Raw genomic sequence first — 25,998 nt, forward strand, 5'->3', positions numbered from 1 at the left:
ATGGCCCCTCTTAAAAAAAAAAGTTAGAGCATAAACTTCAGCTAATCATAACACAAGGGACTGGTTGTCAAATAATATAGTAGAAACCAGAGAAAATGGGAAGATAATGGTTGCAGTAGAGAATATAGTATACATTTTGTCAAAAATTTGTTATAACTATAACAACTGCATGGGAGAAGGAGAGGGGAGATGATGGGTGAGGTAACGCTTGTAAATCAAGGAGTGAAATGTAAGCAAACACTACAGTTGAATCGGGAGTAAAGAAGATGAGATCATTACTTAGAGAGACTGTTTACAGAAAGAGAAGGTATTCTGTGAAGTTCAGGTTAGAAGATAACTACTAGATGAAATACAGATCTCCTAAAAATGCCTGGCATGGTGCTGCGTGCCTGTAATTGCAGTGACTTGGGATCGCAAGTTCAAGGACAGCCTCAGCAATTTAGTGAGGCCTTAAGCAACTTAGGGACACCCTGTTTCAAAATAATAATAATAATAAAAAGGGCTGGTGATATGGCTCAGTGGTTAAATGCCTCTGGGTTCAATTTTCTGTAAGAAAACAAAAGCAAGAAAAAATACAGACCTTTTAAATTTTCAGAAAAGACATACCTGAAACAATGAACACATAGACCACATGGTAAAGGAGTTTCAAAAACTATAGAAATGGGACAAATACAATAAAATAATGAAAAGCCTTGTCAAATAGAAGAAAAATGTATTCATATTAGATATACAAAGCAAAATTCAGCCTTGTGTTCAACATAAAAAGTGTCTCAAAAAGGTTGAAAATTAGGGCCAGGGATGTAGCTCAGCATTAGAGCAGTTGCCTGGCTGGTATGAGACCCTAGGTTTAATTTGCAGCACTGGAAGCATGTGCATGTGCACACCCTCATGCGATACACAAAAGTTTTATCAAGCAAAAGAAAAATCACAATTAAGTGGGTGTTAGGCTCATAATATCAAACTAAATTGTACTTAATAAGGTAAAGAAGAACACTCTATAAAATGTTCAATTTATATTGAATAGATTTATTGAAATTGTAAGGAGTCTGACAGTGGAAATGTTCAGGGAAACATTCCCCTGGTGAGCAAACTCCCTGGGGGGTAACAGGCACCCTGTTTCCCACCCTTAGAATGCCCTGCAATCTCTCTTAGGATCTAGTAACATAGGGAGTATATGTACAATGCCTAGCTGGTATGGCAATGCCCTGAGAAGCCTCTATGTAAGAGCCTCATCAAGCCTTGACCTTGATTTCTGGCATATGGCTCCTGGGAATAAAGGGACTTGCTTGCTTGATAACTACAATGTTTCACCAAGCTCCAGTGCTCCTGGAGCTGCCCACCTAACAGTAACTTCAGACCATGGACTTTCTTGAGAACTGCACAAAGCTCCTAACATTGCATATTGTAACTCTGAAATGTAACTGCAAAATAAGCAACCTTACTGATACTCTAGACAATAATGTGGTTATGATACTAATGACCTAATGTAAACATAACTGTTAGGACAAGGAGCCACTCTGCCACCTTCCCTGCCTTTGCACCTTGTATCTGTCTCATTATTATTATTATTTTTTTACAACAAGAACACTTTATAAAGTATGCAACTTACAATGAATAGATTTATTGTAATGATGCAAAAAAGTAACAATATATATTATATGTATATAATATATATGCAGGAGATAGATAGAGAGATAGGAGTATATTAATAAAAGAAGACTAGTAATTTAGTCTTGTTTTGTCCAACTGGAATTTTTAGTCTTCTGTTTTTCCTACTGTTTTTGTTCAGAGGTCAATTATTGAAGGAAAAGCTATAAAATATTTGTTTCCTGTTGGTTTTATATATTTCCTGTTGATTTTATGTATACTTGTGTACATCTGTGTATTATATGTTGTATCTACATATATTAGGTACATGGTATCAAAATCTGTTTATAGATAAATGAGTACTCATAAATTTAATAAAAATATCAAATAATTTTTAGTTTACATGACTTAAACATTTTTAAAAAGGTTCAATTTAAATTGGTTAAACATGGGGGCTGAGGCTGTAGCGCAGTGGCAGAGCACTTGCCTAGCATTTGTGAAGCACTGAATTTGATCCTTAGCACCACACAAAAATAAACAAATAAAGGCATTCTGTCCATCTACAACTACAAAAATTAAAAAAGTTAGTTAAACAGATAAGAGTTTGAGATTGCTTTGTTTCTGTGTCTTCACTAAAAACAAAGTTACTAAAAGTTAAAATTCTAACATAATTCTATGTGCAAAAAGTGCAAAAAAAGTTTCAGTTGTGTAAATAACAAAGTATTTAATCTTATTAAGATGGAATAATTAGACCAACATCATTCTAAATGAAGAAAAATTGAAAGTGTTCCCTCTAAAAACTAGAACAAGACAGGGATGCCCTTTTTCACCACTTCTATTTAACCTAGTTCTTGAAACACTGGCCAGAGCAATTAGACAGATGAAAGAATTAAAGGGATACAGATAGGAAAAGAAGAACTCAAATTATCACTATTTGCTGATGATATGATTCTATACCCAGAAAACCCCAAAAAATTCCATCAGAAATCTTCTAGAACTAATAAATGAATTCAGCAAATTAGCAGGATATAAAATCAACACCCACAAATCAAAGGTATTTCTGTACATCATTGACAAATTCTCAGAAAGAGAAACAAGGAAAAACCCACCCCATTTACAATAGCCTAAAAAAATACTTGGGAATAAACTTAATGAAAGAGGTGAAAGACCTCTACAATGAAAAGTACAGAATGCTAAAGAAAGAAATTAAAGAAGATCTTGGAAGATGGAAAGATCTACTTTGTTACTGAATAGGCAGAATTAATATTGTCAAAATGACCATACTACCAAAAGCATTTTACAGATTCAATGCAATCCCAATAAAAATCTCAGTGACATTCCTCATAAATATAGAAAAAGCAATCATGAAATTCATCTGGAAAAATAAGAGACCCAGAATAGCTAAAGCAATCCTTATCAAGAAGAATGAAGCAGGTGGCATCACTATACCAGACCTTAAACTATACTACAGAACAATAGTAACAAAACCAGCATGGTATTGGCACCAAAATAGACCAGTAGGCCAATGGTACAGAATAGAGGACACAGAGACAAACCCACATAATCACAGTTATCTCATATTAGACAAAGGCACTAAAAACGTATATTGGAGAAAAGATTGTCTCTTCAACAAATGGTGCTGGGAAAACTGGAAATCTACAGGTAACAAAATGAAATTAAACCTCTATCTCCCACCATGCACAAAACACAACTCAATGTGGATCAAGGACTTAGGAATTAAACCAGAGACTTTGTGCTTAATGGAAGAAAAAGTAGGCCCAAATCTTCATCATTTTGGATTAGGCCCCAACTTTCTTAACAAGACTCCTATAATGCAAGAATTAAACCAAGAATCAATATGTAGGATGGATTCAAACTAAAAAGCTTCTTCTAGGCAAAAGAAATAATCAGTAAGGTGAATAGAAAACCTACAGAATGGGAGCAAATCTTTAGAATGAGCACATCAGAGCACCATTCTCTAGGATATATAAAGCACTCAAAAGCTAAACACCAAAAAACCAAAACAAAACAACAACAAAAAAAACCCCACAAATAACCCAATTAATAAATGGGTACTGAAAAATTGTGCGGCCAATATAGAAAGCAGTATGGAGAGTCCTTGAAAACTTGGAATGGAACCACCATTTGACCCAGCTATCCCACTCCTTGGTCTATACTCAGGGACACAGCCACACCCAATGTTTATAGCAGCACAATTCACAACAGCTGAATTGTGGAACCAACCCAGATGCCCTTCAGTATAGATAGGGAAACTTTGGTATATATACACAATGGAATATTACTCAGCATTAAAAGATAATGAAATCATGGCATTTGCAGGTAAATGGATGGGTTTAGAGAATATAATGCTAAATGAAGTAAGCCAATCCCCCAAAACCAAAGGCTGAATGTTTTCTTTGATATGAGGATGCTGATTCATAATGGCAATGGGGGCCTGGAGCATGGGAGGAATGGAGGCACTTTTGATAGGGCAAAGGGGAGGGAGGGGTAAGGAGGGAGGATGGGGGTAGAAAAGATGGTGGAATAAATTAGACTTCATTACCCTAAGTACATGTTTGAAGACATGAATGGTGTGAAAATACTTTGTGTAAACCAGTGACTTGAAAAATTGTACTCTATTTATATGTAACAGGAAATGAATTGCATTCTGCTACCATATATAACAAATTAGAATAAATAAGTAATTTAATTAAAAATATAATGGAGTAATTAGAAAAATTCAGAAATTTCTTGAAGATTGTTTAAGAATGTAAATTTTAAGAAAGGGTCAGCATTAGGAAAGAGATATAAGAAAGTTCTCAGTATGGAAATATAAAAAATTTAGAAGGGAAAGGAAATGTTTCTGGATAAGGAAGTCTTTTGTATGGCAAAGTGAACAAATTGTAGCATGTCTAAGTAAGTTACACAAGGTTTGTGAAGGGTAAATCTCAAGAGGTTTGTGTGTGATTAAATTGGCTATAATTAGCACAATCAGTTGAAGTTATTTAAGGTTTTTTTTCCTGAGGTCAAATGTATTGATATAAACCAGAATTTAATTCTAAATATGTTCAAATAACAAGGGTTCCTGAAAACATTTATCTGCTTTTATCTATCAGGATAATTTCTTGTATCTGTTAGGCTTCACTATTTAGGGGAACTAATCTTAAAGGGATTAAGGTTTGTACGACTCTGGTTAAACAAACAACTGTCATTTTAGATTATTACACTACTCTACGGATTCTAAAAATTTCTTATAAGTTAAACTTGATTAATACAAGGACATTCATGTAATTGGAATGCTGTTACTAGCTTTTGTATATTATATGTATTCATGTCCTCCAAGGATACAAATCTTTAAAATATAAGGTTTAGGAGAACACTTTACCAAGCTGATGTTTTCCAAACTAAAGTTTTTCATAGCAGTAGTCTCTTTCAGACTTATATAAAAATACCAAATTTAGTTGGAAATTTATGTGATTTAATATTTTGCAATTGGATAAAAATAACCTGCTATCAGTAACTTATATACAATATTTTGTGTTGCTCTTTACACTGGAGTGGGAACTTGAATGCATTTTTGGCATGTAACAAGGTGAGCATGATTTATTTAAAGGTTGACAATATGGGATATGAAAACATTTTGCCACTTTTCCACAAAAGAGGTTCAAAGCTGTCTTAGCTTGTTTAATTCATTTTCAGATGTAATTTTGAATTATGTTAACTGATATTTATATAGACTCAGGAAATGGTATATGAAAACTTTATACAAATAATATTTGAGAAAGAGGTAACGGTCAGTTTCAGAAATAAAACATCTTACCTAAGATTTGTCAAGAGGCCACCTCACTTGAGTTAAGACTCTGCCTCTCACCCTATTCCATGTTAGGATAACCACTCAAGTTCATTTGAAGTTATGTTTAAAAGACAGATTTTATTTTTGATATAAGGATTTATGTGATCTTAAAATAAACAAGGAATATAATATTTAAGTAAATGTTGGGGATTAAAAAATATGTTTCTTGGTTCATAGCTATTATAAAAACTAAATATGTTTTTTTTTTGTGATTTAAAATAAAATCTTTAATTGCACATTTGTGACTTGAGTTCATCTATGAGGTAGGAAACCTCCTTCTTACTCCCAATCCCAGTTACAATCTGTCATCATGGTCCAGCTGTCCGTAAGGGGGTGGGGTGGGTGCAGGGTTAGGACCCAGGAGCCATCTCAGAGCTGGCCAATGAATCTGCACCAACATGTTCAGGGGAGAGAGCTCAGACCATGGTTGTTTTTGCACTGTTTCAGGGCCTCATTGAAGCCCTCACACAGGGACAGGTAGCTCTGAGTGGTTGAGCAGTCCAGAAATTGCTTGATCTCATAGGAGCAGGGCCCCATCTGTAGTGGAGCAGCACTGGTAGGGGCCTGCTGGGCAGCAGGCTGGGAAGGCTCTGAGCTTCCTCCACTGAAGGTTCCAGTCAGGACACTGCCCATGACATGTCCCATGGCAGAGCCCATGGCTACCCCAGCGGCTGTGGATGCCGTCTGTGCCATGAGACCCGGCTGGCCTGAGGGGGCAGGAATCAGGGCAGCTGCTGAGGGCGGTGGGTGTGCAGGTGGATGGGCAGAAGGTGCCGCTGGGCGACTGGCTGGCCGGGCCGCCACGCTTCGGCTCCCGCATGGCATGGTGGTTGTGGTGGGACTTGGATGAGCTGAGTCCCTAAATATGTTTTTAACTCTTGTTAATTTCATTTTGTATTTTTCATGTAAACTTTATGACTCTTGTCTGTCAGGGCTTTACAGAAGTACAACTTCTAATACAATAACCTGAATTAGTTTGAAATAATGAGCCATCACCTATAGGCTAGACAAAATATAAGGCTGACTTCCAGCATAATAGGGACCCCAATTAAATGGAAGGGGTAAACAACTGTAAATATAGACATTAGGGGCCGGGGTTGTGGCTCAGAGGTAGAGTGCTCACCTAGCATGCGTGGGGCACTGGGTTCAATCCTCAGCACCACATAAATATAAAATAAAAATATTGTGTCAACCTATAACTAAAAAATAAATATTTAAAAAATTATAGACATTAAATTTAGAACACAGTACTCCTACTTTAAGACTGGTGCAACTGGCCTGCTAGATGATTAAACCCAAAATTTGGAGACTAACAATAAGAAAATGAAAGAGCCAAGGAAAATAACCAATATTTGGCTCCTGCCCTCTGAGATCAACTTGGGCCCAGGGAATGATAGGGACTTCCCTAAGAGCTTTATAACTCTGGGCCACATGACCTCCAAATCAGGGGAATCAACAGGATCCTAGAGGACAGGAAGCCAATCAGTGCACATTCTGCACAGAGGAGTGCCATTTGAGAAGGGAATATCCCTGATGCTTCTGAGGGAAGCCACATAGGGTCAGCAAGACCATATTCTAGAAGATGGCACTAGACAAGCTAAGAGGCTTCTCACAAGTTCCCAAAAGTGATCCCCTGAGGATTCTCAGCTTATTCTTAACAGTAGATAGGGACAAGGCCAATATTGACCAACCTTTGTTTTGAACATCTGTCAGGAGAGTTATAACCAAAGCCCAGCTGTGCATGGGCCAGTGTTCATCGCTAAGGTGGTACAATTTGTGGCAAAGGGGTTAAAGATCATCTGGAAGCTACAACCAAGCAAAGCATATCTGGAAACCCACCTACACTGGATCAAATATTGCCAAATGCTTTGTTAATTACTAGGTCTAGCCCTATTAGACAGACAGAATTCTCCTATTATGATTCCTCATGGGTGTCCTCCTCCCATAATAAGAGGTATATGAGACCTAAAAATTAAACAACATTATGTCTACCCCTTTAAACCAGGTGATGCTATTTAGGTAAAAGAATGAAATGTCCAACCCCAAAAGCCTCTTTGGAGGGGTCAATTCACTGTCATTTTATCTATCCCTACTCCAGTGAACATGGTCAAGTGGCCTCTTAGATTTATCACAGCAGGGTAAAACCAGCCTCATATGATTGGGAGTATATTCCTGATTCAGCTGCACCATGAAAGTTGAACATCCAAAATAAACAAGGGCAGTCCAGAGGCTCCCGAGGACAACAGCCCTACTTTGGTCACTCTGGGAGCCGACTATGCATGACAGAAGCTTGAGGAACCAACTGCTAATTGGGATAAACGGACTGCTCTTATTTTCCATATTGGTCTATTTACTGTGATGCTCCTTTTGGCACTTCCGTTCTGTCCCTGCATCCTTAACATACTGACTCAACTTGTCTCCACCCACCTGTAGGCCATGAACTTCCAAATGGTCCTCCAGAGTTACCAGCAGCTTAGCCTAGAGGATATGGACAAAGGTGATGTCCCTTAAAAAGGTTAAGAGGCCATTAAATTGAGGAATGAGATGGCAAAACCAGACCTGGTTGTAAAATAAAATTTTAAAACTCAGTTCTCCTTTCCTTCTGAGAGGCTTTCTTCAGGAAACCTAATTAACCATGGGTCCCTACCTTTTGGGCTGTAAGCAATTGTCTCTGACTTGAACCTTTTGAAATGTGAACACCCCTGTGTGAGGCTTTCAAGGCTAGAGATTTAACAGGTGCCTGTGAAAAGGGCCATTTCATCTTATTTATTTCTATAAAAATACTTTATTTTAGAGACCCCTCCCCTCCACCAAGGCCTTCAGTCATCTAGATTAGGAATTTTTTAAAAAGAAAAACCCACCCTTAATGATAGGATGGGTCCAAGATGAGGCCAAATAACCTATAAATGTTGTGAGAAACTGGATCATAGCCCGGAATTTGGAGTTTGTTTTCCTCTGGGCCTGCTGGCATAAAATAAAGTTTGGAGTTCTTCTTCTCTCTGAGTGCTGCCTGTTCCTCGCGATGGGTCTGTTTCCAACAACAAAGAAGCAGCCTAGAACCAGTCCCTCACTCCACGTTCTGCAGCCTCCAGAATTACTTTCCTAACTGGCCATCCGCTTGCCCAGCTTTGCCCCTTCCCATGGAGGGAATTCTGGCTAGCAATGAAGGCAGGAATGGCCATGTCACAATTCTCCTCGGACATGGTGGAGAAGGGCTGGGTTTTCTAGGTTGCTGGGGGGAACATGGAGCAGATGCCTATCATACTGAGAGGGGAGTCTGTGTTATTTCTCTCAATCAAGAGGAGAGGACATCTGGAAGTCACCATGAATTCTAGGAGGAAGAAATGCAGCAAACCACACACACACACACACACACACACACACACACATATACACATGCACTCACACACACTCTTCTGTGGGTGAACTTGTGCTTCAATACTTGGGGCAGGAGAGCAAGGGTTTAGTAGATATTCAAACCCTTGGTAATGCTCTCTGTTGCTGTCTGCAAGGCCCCACCACAGAAATATGCCGGAGGCTTCCCTTTCAGAGTTTGAGAATCCCTGTCTCTGTTCTCTTAGAGAGCACACCCCTCGCCTTCAACAACAGACAGTCATTCTCGGGAGCTCATGCCTTAACAGCAGGGCTGTGCCTGCTCCTCCAGCTGCAATTCTTTCACTTTGCATTGAAGATGCCAGGAATGACAAGGGGAGGGGGGAGAAGTGGGTGGTGCCAGGAGGCAGGGCCAAGGGAAGAGCCGGGACCCTGCAGGGCTTCAGCCTGAGGATTCTTCTCTCTGCTTCTTTCCCCAGAGATTGGTGCTTCTGCTCAGAGCTGCAAGGTGAGTGCAGGTGAGTGCATGGGTGAAGAGCTGCCAGGCTGGCACAGGGCCTGCCGGTAGTAGTGGTGGCGGGAGGCTGCTGGTCTCTAGACACGTTTCTCCAGCTCTGACCACACAAATCACCCGGGGATATTATTGATCCAGATATGATCTGGAAGTTGGATATGTGCCAGGAAATGATGCATTCTTGCTGATGCTGGTATTGATGCTTCATGGCCATACTAGAATATGAATAGAATAGATGACTCGAGGCATCTGGAGTGTTTTTCAGGAAAGCTGTGAGATGGGAGCAATGAGCCTGGGTGAGCATTGACAGGTTCTTCCCTTGTTGGTGGACATTCCCTCCCTTACTCCTAAACTCCCTGGGATGGTTCTGCCACCAGTGGAATCCCCCCCCCCACCGAAAGAAAAAAAGAAAGAAAGGAAGGAAGGAAGGAAGAAAGAAAGGAAGGAAGGAAGGACACGAGATGCTTAGAAAAATTCTTTCCAAAATCATGATGGAATTTGAAGAATTTGTTTTAGCTATTTGAAAATCTGCTCAAAGTCTGGGCTTTCTTTTCTTTCCCAACTCTTGAACTCACAGGTGATGCTTCACTAAAATCTGGACAGGGCTCAGATTCTGCCAATTCCCAAACTTATTTGCAAACGATTCCCCTATATTTGGTTGTCTGGCATGGTCCTAGGGTGGGTACAAGAAAGAGAGAGGTCATGGGGAAGGAAATAAGAGATACAGACTGTGGGAAGTGCTTGAATTCCTGACCTTGGACCCTGTTAGGCCTGCCCCTTATTACATTTTAGGTCTGCTGGGAGTGCATTTAAATGGGTGCTGGTGTTTTGGAAATCATGCTCAGCAAGAGACCAAGCAAACACGGGAGGACTGCAGAACTTGGGTTTATTTATGCAGAGGATCTAGATGAGTGCTTTTAAAGTTCTGGGCCCTGAGCTGCAGTTACATGGAGCTTTTATAGGAAATTTGACATCATTTCTTAACCATTACAACTTAGTGGGTTTGAATTCTTGGTCTGTGTGACCGAAGACCAGGCACAGGGAATTTATAATAAGTAGTTCAAAGGTGTAGAAGAAAGACAGTAAAACACATGCCTGTGTTATCACCAAGTGGCCTTTACCATGGGCAGCAGTAACTCAAGATGACTTGACTTCATCTCCCCAAGAGCTATATTTCCAAGAACTAAGCCTCTGAGGTTCTAGTTTAAACAGCAGTTAATTGATATAGAAACCTATACTTTATACTAGCAATTAAGTAATGTAGCTACATTCCTACAGAATTCAGAAAGTTACAAAGTATAAGAATAAAGGACTCTTTTCACAGGCACCTGTTGAATTTCTGGCCTGTGGAAAGCAGGAGTGTTTATATTTCAAGAGGGAATCCTCAGACTCCTGGAAACAGTTATTTACAATCCAATAGAGAGGGACCCAGGGTTGACTAGGTTCCTTGAAGACAGGTTGACAGAGGGGAGGGGGGGGGAATTAACTTTTTACCCAAGCATTGCTTCTTCATCATAATATTCATCTTTCTTTTAAACATTTATTTATTTATTTTTTACATACATGACAATAATGGAATGCATTACACTCATTATTACCCAATTACAGAACAATTTTTTGTAACTCTGTATATAAAGTATGTTCACGCCAAATTATGCCATTATACATGTACTCTTTTTTTCTTTTTGCATTACAATTATTTTTTTAAAAGATTCATTCCTTAGATGTTTATTGATTTATTCATTTACATACGTGCTGAGAATCGAACCCAGTGCCTCACATATGTTAGGCAAGTGCTCTACCACTAAGCCACAACTCCAGCTGCATTACAATTCTTAATACACATATACACCACAATTTATCATATCTCTGTTTGTACATAAGGTATGTTGACACCGAAATAATATTCATCTTATAATCAGGTCTGGTATCCCTGATATATTGGGCCTACATTTTGAAATAAGATGAGGCTGAGACCAAAATTTGAGAATTTTCTGAGTTACTATTCAGTCTGATAACTCTCCAAGAGAGCCAGGGCAGATAATCTCAGATCCCTGGAGCTGTCTCCTCAACTCCAGGGACCCTGTAGCTTATGAGGTGGGATGGGGGCATCCTCACAAAAGGGACTGATTGGGGGGAGATTTGTATCCAACCTGGAAGGTGGACTGAGTATCCTGGTCCCCCACATGGAAGGCCAGAAAAGCTCTTTGAGAAGGTCTTTGAAATGTCTAGACATACTACTTTACAGAGTTGTTCACAGAGGCCAAGAATGGAGAAATGATAGGCCAGTGCTACTCCTTAACCAGGAGTGTGAAATTGCCCCCCAGGACATTTAATGGTGTCTGGGGACCTTTTTGGTTGGAAAGAGTATGCTGCTGGTGTTTAGTGGGTGGACACCAGGCACGCTGCTAAACATCTTCCACTGTGCAGAGAGGCAAATAGAATTATTGGGTTCCAACTAGTGCCAAGGTTGAGTGACCTAGCACCAGCTTTGGAACTAGATGTTCCTTTTGGTCTTCTGTGGAGCTCAAGTTCAACTCAAACAAAACAGTCAAACATTTATGGAGGAATGACTTTTTTCAGGCACTTTACTAAGTGCTTCTCGTGCAGTAAGTCAGCTGCAAGTTGAGTATCCCTTATCTGAAATGCATGGGATCAGAATTGTTTTGAATTCTGGATTAAAAAAACATTTTAGAATATTTGCATAGATATAGTGAGGTATCATGAGCCTGAGAATCAAGTCTAAACACAAACATTCATTTGTTTTATACATATTCACACAGCCCTGAAGATAATTTTATATAATATTTTTAGAGCACTTGCCTTTTGTCTGTGATGCACGTGTCGGATAAAGTCAGGTATGAAATTTTCTTCTTGTGACATTATGATGGTGCTCAAAATGTTTTGGATTTTGGAGCATTTTAGAGTTTTAGGTTAGACTTGTAGTGATTTTATTATTAGCTTGATTTTCAGAATTAAAAAAAGATTTTGTTCCTATATTTACTTACTTTTTGTTACATTCATTATTCATTTTCTTCTACTCAATTCTAAAAGAGTTTCCCAAGTCTGTTTTCCAGTGTCCCAATTTGATTTTCCTGCAAATATCATATATTACCTTCAAGTTTTAATTGCGCTATGATTCTTGTCCTATTCTACTTGCAGTATTTTTTGATTAATTTTTCTCAGTTATTTATTTCTCATGAGTATATGCATTTAAAAAATCCATTTATTCTGTCTCTCTCTCTCTCTCTCTCAACCAGGGATTGCATCCAGGAACATTTTACCACTGAGCTACATTCCCAGCCCTTTTTATGAGCTACATTTCCAGACCTTTTTATTTTTTATTTTGAGACAGGGTATTGCTAAGTTGCTTAGGGCCTAAGTTGCTGAGGCTGGCCTCAAACTTACAATCCTCCTGCCTCTGCCTCCCGAGATGCTGGGATTTCAGGTGTGTGCCACTGCACCTGATTCTATTCTCATTTTTTTGAGGAGTTTTGGAAAGAAATATTTTTAATATTACATCTTTAATTATGAGACCAACTTTATATCTTTTTAGAGATTAAAAATGAAGCCTTCTAAAAATCTTACCCATTTTAATAGAAAAATCTCAGTAACCCAATATACTTCTAATATAGCCATCATAAGTTTAATAGTCAATGATGGAGGTAGAAGTATAGGGCCTGAAGGAAGGCAGAGATTCAAACTCTGACTCCCTGTGGCACATTTCTGTCCCATCTGGTAGACATATTTATCTGGTCAATCTAAGACCCTTGGAATGATCCCTTGGGAGCATCTCAGTCCATCCCTTCTGCCTAAGCTTTGGCATATGCTTTGTCCTTATATATGGTTTATAATACTCATGCTCATTTAAAGTTGTTTTGTGATTATTACTGGGTATTATAATCTGGAAACTGATATGAAACAAATTAGATATGTCTCATTTGCTGCCATGTTAACTTAGAAATCCAGGTAATTGATATTAGAGTTAAAGGGAGATAGCTAAGCATATTCAAAGCCAGAGAGGGAACAGGATGTAGGAGGTCTGAATTACAGGGAAGATAATTTGGGGATCAAATCTTTAAAGAATCAGGAAAGTAGAGACCTAGTAAATAGATTTGGGAGAATAACACTGGGCAAGTGTAGGGCCATCTCTGTTTAAGATGTCTTTTATCTTAGTAGTAAGCTGTAGTAACTGTGGAATTTCACTTGAGAGTTTCTATTTCCTCTGTGGAATAAAAGGTTTGTATGATGTCTTAGTCTGTTCAGGCTGCTATATCAAAATGGCTTAATGTAATGTATAAACATCAGAAATGTACTTCTCCAAGTTCTAGAGGTTGGGAAGTCGAAGGTCAGGGTCTTAGCAGATATTGCATCTGGTGAGGGCCTGATCTTCACAGAGGGTGCCTTCTTTGTGTTCTCCATGATTGAAGGGTGGAAAGAAAAGCTCTCTCAAGCTTCTTTTATAAAGTCACTAATCCCACAAGAGCAAAGCCTTTATGACCTAAAGGTTCCATTTCTGATTGCTGCCACATTTGGTACTGGGATCCAACATACGAATTTTGGGAGGATACCACTATTCAGATCATATCACATTGTCTTCTGGCAGCGAGAAGAACCAGGTTTGTAAGGATTTGGGTTAAATGGAAATTGTTGTAAACAGCTTCTGGGCATTGAGAAAACCTACTGGTTAGGGCAGAGATCAATATGGCAAACTTGGGTTTGAAGTATGATGGTATTTTGGTCATGGAACTTAATGCATTTCTGAAACTTGTCCATCAACACGAGGGAGATACATACCCAAAGACCAATGGCAAAGGAGAGTAAAAAAATTGAATTTCTGTGTTCTCATTTCTCGTGTTGGCCCCAAATCCCCGTGGCCTTTAATTATGGCAGATTCTCCAGGGTTACCTTCAAATCATTCTCTTGTTTCTATTTTGGAAGGTTCAAAGAGCATCAGACTAAACTAAGCCTTGAAATTCAATCTGTTTATTTAATCCCATCTCTATCTATCTCCTTAAACAGTCCCCTCTAGTCTTGCTACTATGATGGGAGTAGAGATCATTCCAGTATACCTGTGAGCACCCAGGGGCACAGCACCAGAGAAAAGCAGACAGCAAGAGAATGCACGTACCCTCCCAGTGTCAGCACTGATATGGTTAAGATGATGTTGTTAGTGGCACCAGACCTGGTAGAAAATTTCCCAAAGGTGAGAAATAAAAGTGCACCTTGGTTTCTTACTATTAGTCTTTGGGAAAGGGAGAGAGGGAAAGAGGAAAAGAAGGACATAGATATTCTCAAACTGCCAGTTCTCCATTCCAGGAATACAGAAATGGGAAGCAGGAGAGGGAGAGAGGGAGAGGGAGAGGGAGAGGGAGAGGGAGAGGGAGAAGTTCAGTAAATCAGACAAAGGTGAACAAAGGGAAGGGAGGGGTATAGGAATAGGAAAGACAGTAGACGGCTCTGATTTCTGATCGATTCTTGTATATACATAACCCAAACTCCCTTAATATCAAGATTATTCAACACACAGACACGTACTTGGGAAGATTATGGAGAATTCAGGTGTTTATGCCTCGTTGACTATTGACTGTCAAGAGAAGGAGATGGAGAGGGAGAGGGAGAGGAAGAGGGAAAAGGAGAGGGAGAGGGAGAGACAGACAGGCACACACACACACATACACACCTAAACACTTTCCTTTTTTAATATTTATTTTTTAGTTGTAGTTGGATGCTATACCTTTATTTTATTTATTTTTATGTGGTGCTGAGGATGAACTCAGGGCCTCGCACATGCTGGGCAAATGCTCTATCACTGAGCCACAACCCCAGGTCTCCTACACACATTCTTTACTGTATCATTATCTTACATGGATGATTCCATTAGTTAAATAGGGGCAGAATCTTTATATTTGCTATAGTTTGCATGAATATTCCCCTAAAAGTCCATATATAAAGACTTGGCTCTCCGGGTGACTGTATTGGGCGGTGCTTTGAGAGGTGGGGTCTATGGGAATTTTTTAGGTAATTAAAGAGATGCTCATGAAAGGGGTTGTGGGACCCCATCCATTCCCACCCTCTCCTTGGATTGCATATGTGAGCATTTTGCTCCAACATGTAGTCTCTGCCATTTCCACCCAAGACATGAAGTGAGGTATTCAATGGATGACTTTCAACAAACCTGTGCTATTCTGTTTGCACTTTGAAGCTCCAAAACTGTAAGCTAAATGAGCCCTTTCTCTTTATAGAGTTAATTACCTCAGGTGCTGTGTTGTAGGTATGCAAAGCTGACTAATGCTATATTTGATTGATCAGACTTTGGAGAGGATCAGAAAGGCTTTTTCAGATCCTCCAGTTAGCAGTGACAAGGTCAAGAGTGACAAGCTCCCTCTAAAGGGCAATGAGCAACACCTGCACTGATCATCCTTCTCTGTTCAATTACAGGATGTGTGGCAGGTTCCTGAGGCAGCTGTTGGCTGAGGAGAGCCAGCACTCCACCCCTGTGGGACGCCTCCTGCTTCCTGTTCTCCTGGGAGTCCGTCTTGTGCTGCTGGCTGCCAGTGGGCCTGGGATCTATGGTGATGATCAGAGAGAATTTGTGTGTCACACTCAGCAACCAGGCTGCAAGGTGGCCTGCTACGATGCCTTCCACCCACTCTCTCCGCTGCGCTTCTGGGCCTTCCAAGTCATCTTGTTGGCTGTGCCCAGTGTCCTCTATCTGGGCTTCACCCTTTATCATGTGATTGAACACTGGGAAGAATCAGAAAAGGTGATGAAGAAGGAAGAGATCCTGACCCACAAAGGGGACAGCAGCAGAAGGGTCTCAGCGGCTAGAAGCCTCAAGCTGCTCTGGGTCTATGTGGCACAGCTGGGTGCTCGGCTGGTTCTTGAAGCGGCGTCCCTGGGGGGGCAGTACCTTCTGTATGGGTTCAACATTCCCAGCTCCATATCATGTCGCCAAGAGCCTTGCATTGGCAGTGTAACCTGTAATCTGTCCCGCCCCTCTGAGAAGACCATCTTCCTAAAGACCATGTTTGGGTTCACTGGCCTCTGTCTCTTGGTTACTCTTTTGGAGCTGGTGCTTCTGGGTTTGGGGAGATGGTGGATGATTCTGAAACACAAATCTTCCTCCCCAACTTCAGAGAGCACTACAAGATACAAGGAACCAACTGACAACTTCCCAGTGGTGGAAACAAAAGAGCAGTTTCTAGAAGCAGGTGAGAAGGACCCTAAAGACCCTCTCACTTCCTGTCCCTGATGTCTCTGTCTACCTGGGGCAAATCCTTCACCCTTCCGGGAAGTACAACTTCCATATGTTCCAAGTAGATAACCAGTTTTCAGGCAGATGAGTTATGACCACTGCCCCCAAGTCTATTCCCCAGTGTCCATCCCCATCGATTGGACAATTCCGACCATGGACCAGGATGCGAGTACAAGTCCCTTCTACTGCCTGCCCTTCAATTTTCCTACTTAGGAAATGTCTCAGCTTCTGCTCGATGTCTACTTTACAGAGTTATAAAGGCACCTGGCTTGCCTGAAGGAAACCCTATGATTGGATCTTCTTTGAAGCATTCAGTTAGTGGGGATTCACATCCATGACAAGTTAGAGGCTCTCGAAGGATATCAAAGGACCACACTGGCCCAGGCTATTGAAAACATTACTTTAAAGAATTCCTGACTCTGTCTTCTTCCCACAATTACCTGGTGTCAGCATCACAATTTTCCTGGGTTTGGTTCAAACATCAGCCAGAAAAAGCCTCCTTAAAGGACAGACTTCTCTTGCCATCCTCAATAAATATTGATGACTATTATTGGCATTCCTGTTGCTGCTCTTTCCTGTGTCAGTTACTCCACTTATTTTTTTTCTGTTCCATATTCTGTGCTCCTCCCTAGCTTCAAAGACCTATCATCTGTGAATGCCACCCAGCCTTGCAGCATATGTCATAGTTAGAAACTTTGGCCTTCCAAGTATATACATAACCCAAACTCCCTTAATATCAGGATTATTCAACACACAGACACATACTTGGGAAGATTACTGAGAATTCAGGTGTTTATGCCTCGTTTACCACTGACCATTGATGGCTCTGATTTCGTGTGTGTGTGTGTGTGTGTATTCTGTATAGTTTTTTTGTTTTTTAAAATTATTTTTAATTTTCTTTAGTGAATATATATATGTATATACTATTATATATATTAGTTGTAGATGGACACAATACCTTTATTTTTTAATTTGTTTTTATCTGGTGCTAAGGATCGAACCCAGTGCCTCACACATGCTAGGTAAGCGCTCTACCACTGAGCCATAACAAGCCTCTATTTTCTTCATTTTTATTTTATTTTTTTAAATTTATTTTATTTTTTTAAGTGTGTTATAAAATTTATTGGTGTAAGCATCCAGATACTTCCAGGTGGGAAAGATGATGATATGCAGATTCCACTAGGAGGTGCAACAGAAAATCATGTGGGCAGGACAGTACGCCTGGTGCACGACTCCAAACAAAGGTTAGATGAGAGCGCTTCCTCTGGGAAACTCAGAATAATAATTTAAAGCTTCATGAGGCAAGATATGTCCTGATTTAAAACACTAAGAAATAGTACCATCAATGAAAAAGGAAATCAACTTCTAAGTGTACCAAAAGGGGTGAAGGACAAACAAGAGGGACATTTGCATCTGTTGAGGTACAAATGGGAGTGTTCCATCCAGGGGCGTTAATTATTATTAATGGCAAACCCTGCAGATACAAAATAAAACCCAAATCACTGGTCACATGATTCAAAATTTATATGTAATAAAGGCAAGGCAATAGACTCAAGTTATGGCCTGTCAAATATTTACTCCACGGACATTATCTACAGAAGCATTTGGCCAATTTGTACACAGTGATTCCTTATGCACGCCAAAGGGATTTCTGTAAAAATGTCGCTATATACAGTCTGTACACAGATCCACCAGCGATTCTCCATCTCCCGGGGGAGTTATCGACTTAAAGCAGGATACCTGAGGTTTCATGTCTTTAGTTGCCTTATCACAATCCCAAATATACACTTCAGGGGTTTTGTTTTCAAAGACAAACAAATTTTCCTTGAATATGTGCACTATGGTTAAAATTAAAAACAATAAAAAAATAAAAATAATTGCTTGAAGGAGCTGGCCCTCCCCACCCCATGCGAGAGACTTCATCAGGCTGTGGCACAGCGAGGGCTGAGTGTGTCCCTGGACGGCGCCGTGGGGGTGGCCCTCTGTGGCGCCTCCAGCAGAGCCGCAAAGGTTCTCCTCGACTTTCAAAAGGAGGATGCAAAGGAAAGGAGGGAAAACAAAACCCCAGAGGCCAAAGGGTTTCAGTGGGACGAAGTTCCTCCACCACTTAGAGAATATCTCTGCAGCCGCTGCACCAGCTGGGCCACCGTGGTGTGGGAGATCCCGGGGCAGGCCTCTTCTGCCAGGTAGATGGCCCCTCGCAGCTCCTCTATGGACCCCAGGTTCCCTCCACATGCTTGGCTCTTCTCCTTCAGCTCCGCAAGCAGAGGAGAAATAATTGTCGATAAACACTGAGAGAAAGGCCTCTTTGGGATTTCTTTCATCTTGTTTCTTTCCAAATCCAATGGCTGAAGAGCTCCGTTCTCAAGATTCTTGGGATCCTTCTCTCGGATTGTGAAGATCCAGTCCCCGGAGTCACTACCTCCAGATGCCTGGCCATCTGTTTCCACGTCCGAGTCCTCAGAGCTGGAGTCGTCCTGGCTCTGCTCGGCCTTCCACCGCTTGTACCTGTCGATGAGCTCCGTCAGGTAGGACGTCTTCTTTGCATTGCGCATTATGAATTTGTGCTTCAGCAGCTCCTTAGCAGTAGGTCTAAAGCTCAGCTCCTTGTTCAGACAGGCCTCCACGAACTCCTTGAGGGGTTTGCTGTAGTTCCCTTCCAGTGTCGGGGGCAGGGGGGTTTGTTCTTTGGAATCAGGAATAAAACCTTCATGGGATGCAGCTCGGAATGAGGGGGCTCCCCTTTCGTCAGTTCTATAGCTGTTATACCTAGTGAACAGATGTCCGCCTTGGAGTCCTAAGCTGACTGTTTAATGACCTCGGGCGCCATCCAGAAGGGGGTGCCCACGAAGGTGTTCCGCTTTATCTGGGTATCTGTCAGCTGGCCCGCCACTCCGAAGTCGGCCAGCTTCACCTCTCCATGCTCAGATGTCTCTGTGGATTTTCTTCTCTGAATGAAGATAATCAAGTCCTTTCAGAATTTCTCTTAATATGGTGGCAATCTGAATTTCATCTAAAGGGCCAGGTTCTAATAGATCCAGTGCAGAGCCTCGGTAAGTCACAATAAAGGAATGGGGAGGGGAAGAAGAGAAATTCAGTAAATCAGACAAAGGTGAACAAAGGGAAGGGAGGGGTATAGGAATAGGAAAGACAGTAGATGGTTCTGATTTCTGCTCAATTCTTGTTCTTCACTTGGTGCATTGCATGGGATCACAATTTCCAGGGCAGCAGCAACTCAAATGCAGGACCATAACCCTCAATATCACTGAGGGAAGGTGATAGAGATTTACTGCTGATTGGGAACTACCAACCAGGGAGGTTTACAAAACAGGGTGATTCAGTAGATCCTTTAAATCTAAGTATCAGGTTTCTTGACTCTTTCCTTATTTCTGTTGGAGAATGCTTCCCTCCACCATCTTTTTGCAGAGTTCTCTTTCTCTGTAGTTCCTTCTCACCCACAAAAGTCTCATTATATATAGTTACTGTGTCTTAAGTTATCCCCAAGTATGTCAGATGATCAACAGATCATCTGGTAACAACTAGAAAAAAACTTTTCTTCCTGTTACAAAAGTGTTTCATGAGAATCCTTTATCTGCTATAGCCAGAGCTCGGACATGGGGACCAAGGAACAAAACACAAATGCCATCATTATTCTTCCTTATCCTACTCCTTTAAAAACAGATACAATCCACAAACCATGTAATTTATGCATTTAAAGTATACAATTAAATGGGTTTCAGTATATACACAGAGTTGTATATCCATCAACACAATTTTAGAATATTTTTTCAGTTGAAAAAATGCTTATCCCCCAACCTCTAAACGTAAGTAACTACTCAGCTATGGCTTCTGTGGATTTTTCTACCCTGGGCTTTTCATATAAATGAAGTCAAGCAAAATGTGGTCTTTTGCATCTTGACTTCTTTCACTTAGCACAATGTTTTCTTTCTTTTCTTCTTCTTTCTTTTGGTACTGGGAATTGAACCCAGGGGCACTTTGCCATTAAACCACATCCCCAGCCCTTTTGTTTTTTACTTTGAGTCAGGGTCTCACTGAGTTGATTAGGGCCTCCCTAAGTTGCTGAGGCTGGCCTTAAATTTGTGATCCTCCTGCCTCAGTCTCCCAAGCTGCTGGGATTATAGGTGTGTGCCACTGTGCCTGGCAGCATAATGTTTTCAGGGTTCATTCATGTTGTAGCATGTTTCAGCACTTTATTTCTCTGTATTTCTCATTATTACCATACACCACATTTTGTTTATCTGAACATTTCTGTTGTTTCTATTTTGGGGGGTATTATGAATGCTATTTCTATAAATGTTTACATATCACTTTTTTGGGTAAACATGCTTTTGATTCTCTTGAGTAAATACTTAGGAGTAGAATTGCTGGGGTATAGGATGACTCTGTGTGACTTTTAGAGAAACTGTCAAACCTACTTCCAGAAAAACTGCATTATTTTTACATATCTACCAGCAGTGTGTAAAGATTTCATGCTAGCCATATTCTCACCAACACTTGTAATTTTAAAAAATATTTTTATTTTTTAGTTGTAGATGGACACAATATTTTTATGTGGTACTGAGGATTGAACCCAGGGCCTCACACATGCTAGGTGAGTGATCCAGCACTGAGCCACAATCCATGCCCCAACACTTGTCATTTTTTATGTGTCTGTGTTTTAAAGCAAAATTCTAGCCATCCAGGTGGATATAAAATGTCTTCTCATTGTTTTGATTTGCACTTCCCTAATGACTAATGATGTTAAACATTTTCCACTTGCTGTTGACCACTTGCATATCTTCTTTAGAGAAATATTGGCTCAAATCTTTTGCAAATGTTAAATTTGAATTATTTGTGGTTTTGTTGTTATAACCTAAGAGCCCTTTACATATTATGGATATTAGATATTTATTAGAAACATTATTTCCAAGCATTTTCTCCCATTCTATGGGTTGTATTTTACTTTCTTGATAGTGTTCATTAATGCACAAAAGTTTTAATTTGGGGGCTGGGGATATAGCTTAGTTGGTAGCATGCTTGCCTTGCATGCACAAGGCCCTGGGCTCAATCCCCAGCACCACAAAAAAATAAAGTTTTTAATTTTGATGAAATCCACTTATTCATTTTTTCTTTTGTTCTTTGTGATTTTTGCTGCATATTTAAGTAGACATTATCTAATCCAAAGCTGTGAAAATTCACATCTGTGCTACCATCTAAGGATTTTATAGTTTTAACTTTTACATTTATGTCTCTGATTTTGACTTGATTTTTATAGCAGAACAAAGACAAAGATGACCTTGATTTCTCATTGGAAACAATGTAAGGGAGAAAATTCTTTAAAATACTGAAAGAAAGCACTTTTAACCTAGAGTTCTATAACTTTCAGAAAAACTTTTCAAAACAAAAGGTTAAATAAAGAAGTTTTCAGGTATAAGAAAGCTGAAAAATTTTATCTATAGCAGATCAACTCTTCAAGAAGTGTTAATAAAAGTTCCTTAGGCAGAAGAACATGACACCAGATGAAAATCTCTTTCTGCACAAAGAGCACCAGAAATAGTAATGCATGAATATATCTGCTGTTATTTAAATCCTCTCTAAAAAGTAATTTTGATGATAGCTGTATGTATTATATTTCTGATTCACAGGGTGTACAGATATTTGGCCAAAAATTATTCTAGTTGTTTCAGTGAGGATGCTTTTGGATGAGATTAAATTTAAATTGGTAACCTTTAGTAAAGCCAATTGCCCTCTCTAATGTGGGTGGGCCTCATGCAATCAGTTGACAATCTGAATAGAAAACAAATAACCTTTCCCTGGAGCAGGAGGGAATTCTGTAACATTGGACTTCATCAGCCATCTTGGCTCTTCCTGCCTGATGGCATTTGAACTTGAACATCAGCTTTTTCTGGGTCTTGAGGCTGCCATCCCACATAGCGGATTTGAAGCCAGCTATCATAATCATGTGAGTTAATTCCTTATAATAAACCTCACACACCCACACATTTATGCATACGTGTATACACACAGACATCCTATTGGCTCTGTTTCTTTGGAGAACCACAACAGGAAAGTAATTGACTATTTTAAAAAACAAAACCATAGGCTCCCGTTCGCCTGCGTCTTGCAGACAAATGGCTGTGACTCAGCGCTAAATGATCCCGCTGAAACAACTTTTCAGCTTTTCCTGATCCTGCAGAGGTTAATACCAACCGAGCCTCCATAGGCAGTGGCGACAGGATTGAGACGGGGCTTGGGAGAGCCGGTCAGGACCCACCCGTTGCATCAGTCACCCGGCAAAGGAAACGAACTGTCGCCATTCACATGGGATATCACCATGGCAGAGAACTGACGTCACCAGAATGCTGTGGAGGAAATAACTTCATTGAAACCAGCAGCGGCAGCTGTGTAACCCCCTAGCCCTCCCTCTCCACACAGCGGGGAATCCTCAAGGGCCCCTCCCAGCTCTCCCGTGAGCGTGATAGTCAGACTGGGGGAATCAGGAGTGGCGTGGGACCCGCGTCCAGGGATCCTGGCTACTGCTCCCACCAGCGCTGACAACTGAGGTCTCTTGCACCAGCTACTGGGGGCGTGGCTACCGGAGGGCAAGCAAAATAAGCTGAGGGTTCTCAGCCCCAAGCTCCACAACCTTAGGGTCCGAGGGAATGGCAAGCAGGGAGAGTGTGCCCAGTCGTTCAAGAAAATAGGGCTCTCGGGAGCAGCAGACCTGGCATGTAGCCAGTACTGTGGTGAGCGTCACCAATGAGCAGGGCCTGGCTGGAGAAAGGGCCCTAGGCAATCAGGATTGGAGACCTGCCCAGTGGGGGAGGAGGAGCTAGTTCACAGTGATTGGTTCTGGCGTATTGAGAGGAGAAGCTTGGCCCGGTGGGCACAGCTCCACCTACTGGAAGAGAAGTTAATCAAACTCTAAGACTACACTTTTTAATTTTTTTTTTTAATTTAGATTTAAATTTTTTAAATTTTAAATATTTATTTTTTTGATTATTTAAAAATTTTTTTCTTTTTTCTTTTCTATTTTTTTCTTTTGTCTTTTCATTTCTTTTCAATTTCCTTATTCCCCTTTCCTTGACTTCTACCTGTTTACTCTCATTCTCTTTAGTGACTTCTTCCCTTCTCTTCTAATAACTTTCCTCCCAAGCATCACGTCGCTGTTTATGTGTAATTTACTAAATATGTATAGGTAAGTGTTCTGAGGCATTATATAGTGCTACAAAGTCCCTAGCTACCCCCAAATACTCCAGACCATTCTCCTGTTAACATCCCTTGTCAGTAGAGCAACCCACCAAGGTTGCCAAGAGATACCATCCTCAATACCATCACATCATTCGACCTAAATATAAGTCCCAAGACCAAACAACAGACCTCTATATGCCATCAGAATCTGTACACAGTTTAGGAAACGAATGAATCTGCATTAAAGTGCAACAAAACTCATCATCTCTAGTCATAGTCTCCCATCACAAAAGAGAGACCCCAGAGATACACAAAACCAAATAAATTTATAGGAGTAAACAGTAACTCAGCAGTCAAACAGAACAAGAAGTAACATGAGCAGCATGAAAAAGCAAGGAAGAAAAGGAGTACAAACAATGCAGGACAGCCTAAATACACAGGAGGACCTAGAGGCATCAGAAAAATGGTCAAATAAAGAACTCAAGGAATACCTTAGACAGATGGAATGGAATCTTAAAGAGGACATGAGACAGCAAATTCAAACAATGAAAGAACACATTGAAAATGAATTACATAAACAGATAAAAGAAGCAAATAAGCATCTTTATCAGGAGATAGAGATTATAAAAAAAATCAAACAATAATCCTAGAAATGAAGGAAACTACAAACCAAATTAAAAACTCAAATGAGAGTATCACTAACAGAGTGGAGCAAGTAGAAGCCAGAACTTCAGATAGTGAAGACAAAATATATCATCTTGAAAAGAGTCTAGCCAACTCAGAAAGGCTGGTAAAAAATCACAAGGAAAACATCCAAGAGATATAGGATAACATAAAAAAACCAAACTTAAGAGTCATCGGGATAGAGGAAGGTATAGAGGTTCAAACCAAGGGAATGAGAAATCTGTTGAATGAAATAATTATGGAAAACTTTCCAGAGATGAATAAGGAAACGGATGTACAAATTTTAGATGCATACAGGACACCGAGCATACAAAATCACAGTAGACCAACGACAAGACACATTGTTATGAAGATATCCAATATACAGAACAAAGAAAAAATCTTAAAAGCTACAAGAGAATGGAGGCAGATTACATTCAGGGGTAAACCAATAAGGTTAACAATGGATTTTTCATCACAGACGCTGAAAGCGAGAAGATCCTGGAAAAACGTATTTCAAATACTGAAAGACAATGGATGCCAACCAAGAATTTTGTATCCAGCAAAATTAAGCTTCAGGTATGACAACGAAATAAAAATCTTTCATGATAAACAAAAGTTAAAAGAATTTGCAGCCAGAAAACCAGCATTGCAAAGCATCTTGAGCAAAACACTACACGAGGAAGAAATGAAAAACAATAACCAAAACCAACAGTGGGAAGTACTCAGTAAAGCGAGAGGGTGGGGGGAAAGCTAATCATGGAGAAACAAACCAAATTAAAAAAAAAGATAAATAATCAAACATGGCTGGAAGTACAAAGCACATATCAATAGTAACTCTAAACGTTAATGGCTTAAACTCACCAATAAAGCGACATAGGCTGGTAATATGGATTAAAAAACAAATCCAACAATATGCTGCCTCCAGGAGACACATCTAATTGGAAGAGACATACACAGGCTGAAGGTGAAAGGTTGGGAAAAAACATACCATGCACACGGTCCTCGTAAGCAAGCAGGGGTGGCCATTCTCATATCGAATAAAATCGACTTCAAGACTAAGTTAATCAAAAGGGATAAGGAAGGACATTATATACTGTTAAAAGGAACCATTCACCAACAAGACATAACAATTATCAATATTTATGCACCAAATAATGGTGTTGCAACGTTCATAAAACAATCTCTCCTCAAGTTCAAGAATCAAATAGACCACAACACAATAATTATGGGTGACTTCAACACACCTCTCTCACCATTGGACAGATCCTCCAAACAAAAGTTGAATAAAGAAACTATAGAACTCAATATCACAATCAATAACCTAGAGTTAACTGACATATATAGAAAAATCAACCATCATCAAGTGCATATACTTTTTTTTTCAGTAGCACATGAATCCTTCTCAAAAATAGACCATATATTATGCCATAGGGCAACCCTCAGTAAATATAAAGGGGTGGAGATAATACCATGCATTTTATCTGATCATAATGGAATGAAACTGGAAATCAGTGATAAAAGAAGGAAGGAAAAATCCTACATCACATGGAAAATGAACAATATGTTACTGAATGATCAATGGGTTACAGAAGACAT

The 25,998-nt window shown here is 40.1% G+C and overlaps 1 protein-coding gene and 2 pseudogenes across 1 annotated transcript; 1 reads left to right on the top strand and 2 right to left on the bottom strand.

Moving 5' to 3' along the window:
* Positions 1-5,728: 5,728 nt before the first annotated feature.
* Positions 5,729-6,292, bottom strand: LOC114106164 (coiled-coil-helix-coiled-coil-helix domain-containing protein 10, mitochondrial pseudogene; annotated as a pseudogene).
* A 9,437-nt stretch (positions 6,293-15,729) lies between these two features.
* Positions 15,730-16,758, top strand: Gjc3 (gap junction protein gamma 3). Its single transcript, XM_027952934.2, has 2 exons — positions 15,730-16,501; positions 16,667-16,758. The coding sequence occupies exons 1-2, from the start codon at positions 15,730-15,732 to the stop codon at positions 16,756-16,758; spliced, it is 864 nt and encodes a 287-aa protein (XP_027808735.2).
* A 1,819-nt stretch (positions 16,759-18,577) lies between these two features.
* LOC114106117 (serine/threonine-protein kinase 24 pseudogene) lies at positions 18,578-22,862 on the bottom strand (annotated as a pseudogene).
* Positions 22,863-25,998: the final 3,136 nt, after the last annotated feature.

The sequence above is a fragment of the Marmota flaviventris genome, chromosome 19 (genome assembly GCF_047511675.1).
Source record: "Marmota flaviventris isolate mMarFla1 chromosome 19, mMarFla1.hap1, whole genome shotgun sequence".
Lineage (NCBI taxonomy): Eukaryota > Metazoa > Chordata > Mammalia > Rodentia > Sciuridae > Marmota > Marmota flaviventris.

What these genes read in the sequence shown, in the direction of transcription:
- Gjc3 (XM_027952934.2), top strand. Translation starts at nt 15,730, where the DNA reads ATGTGTGGCAGGTTCCTGAGGCAGCTGTTGGCTGAGGAGAGCCAGCAC. An exon ending in AGAGCAGTTTCTAGAAGCAG is followed by an intron (nt 16,502 to 16,666) that starts GTGAGAAGGACC and finishes TCTATTCCCCAG; the next exon opens with TGTCCATCCCCATCGATTGG.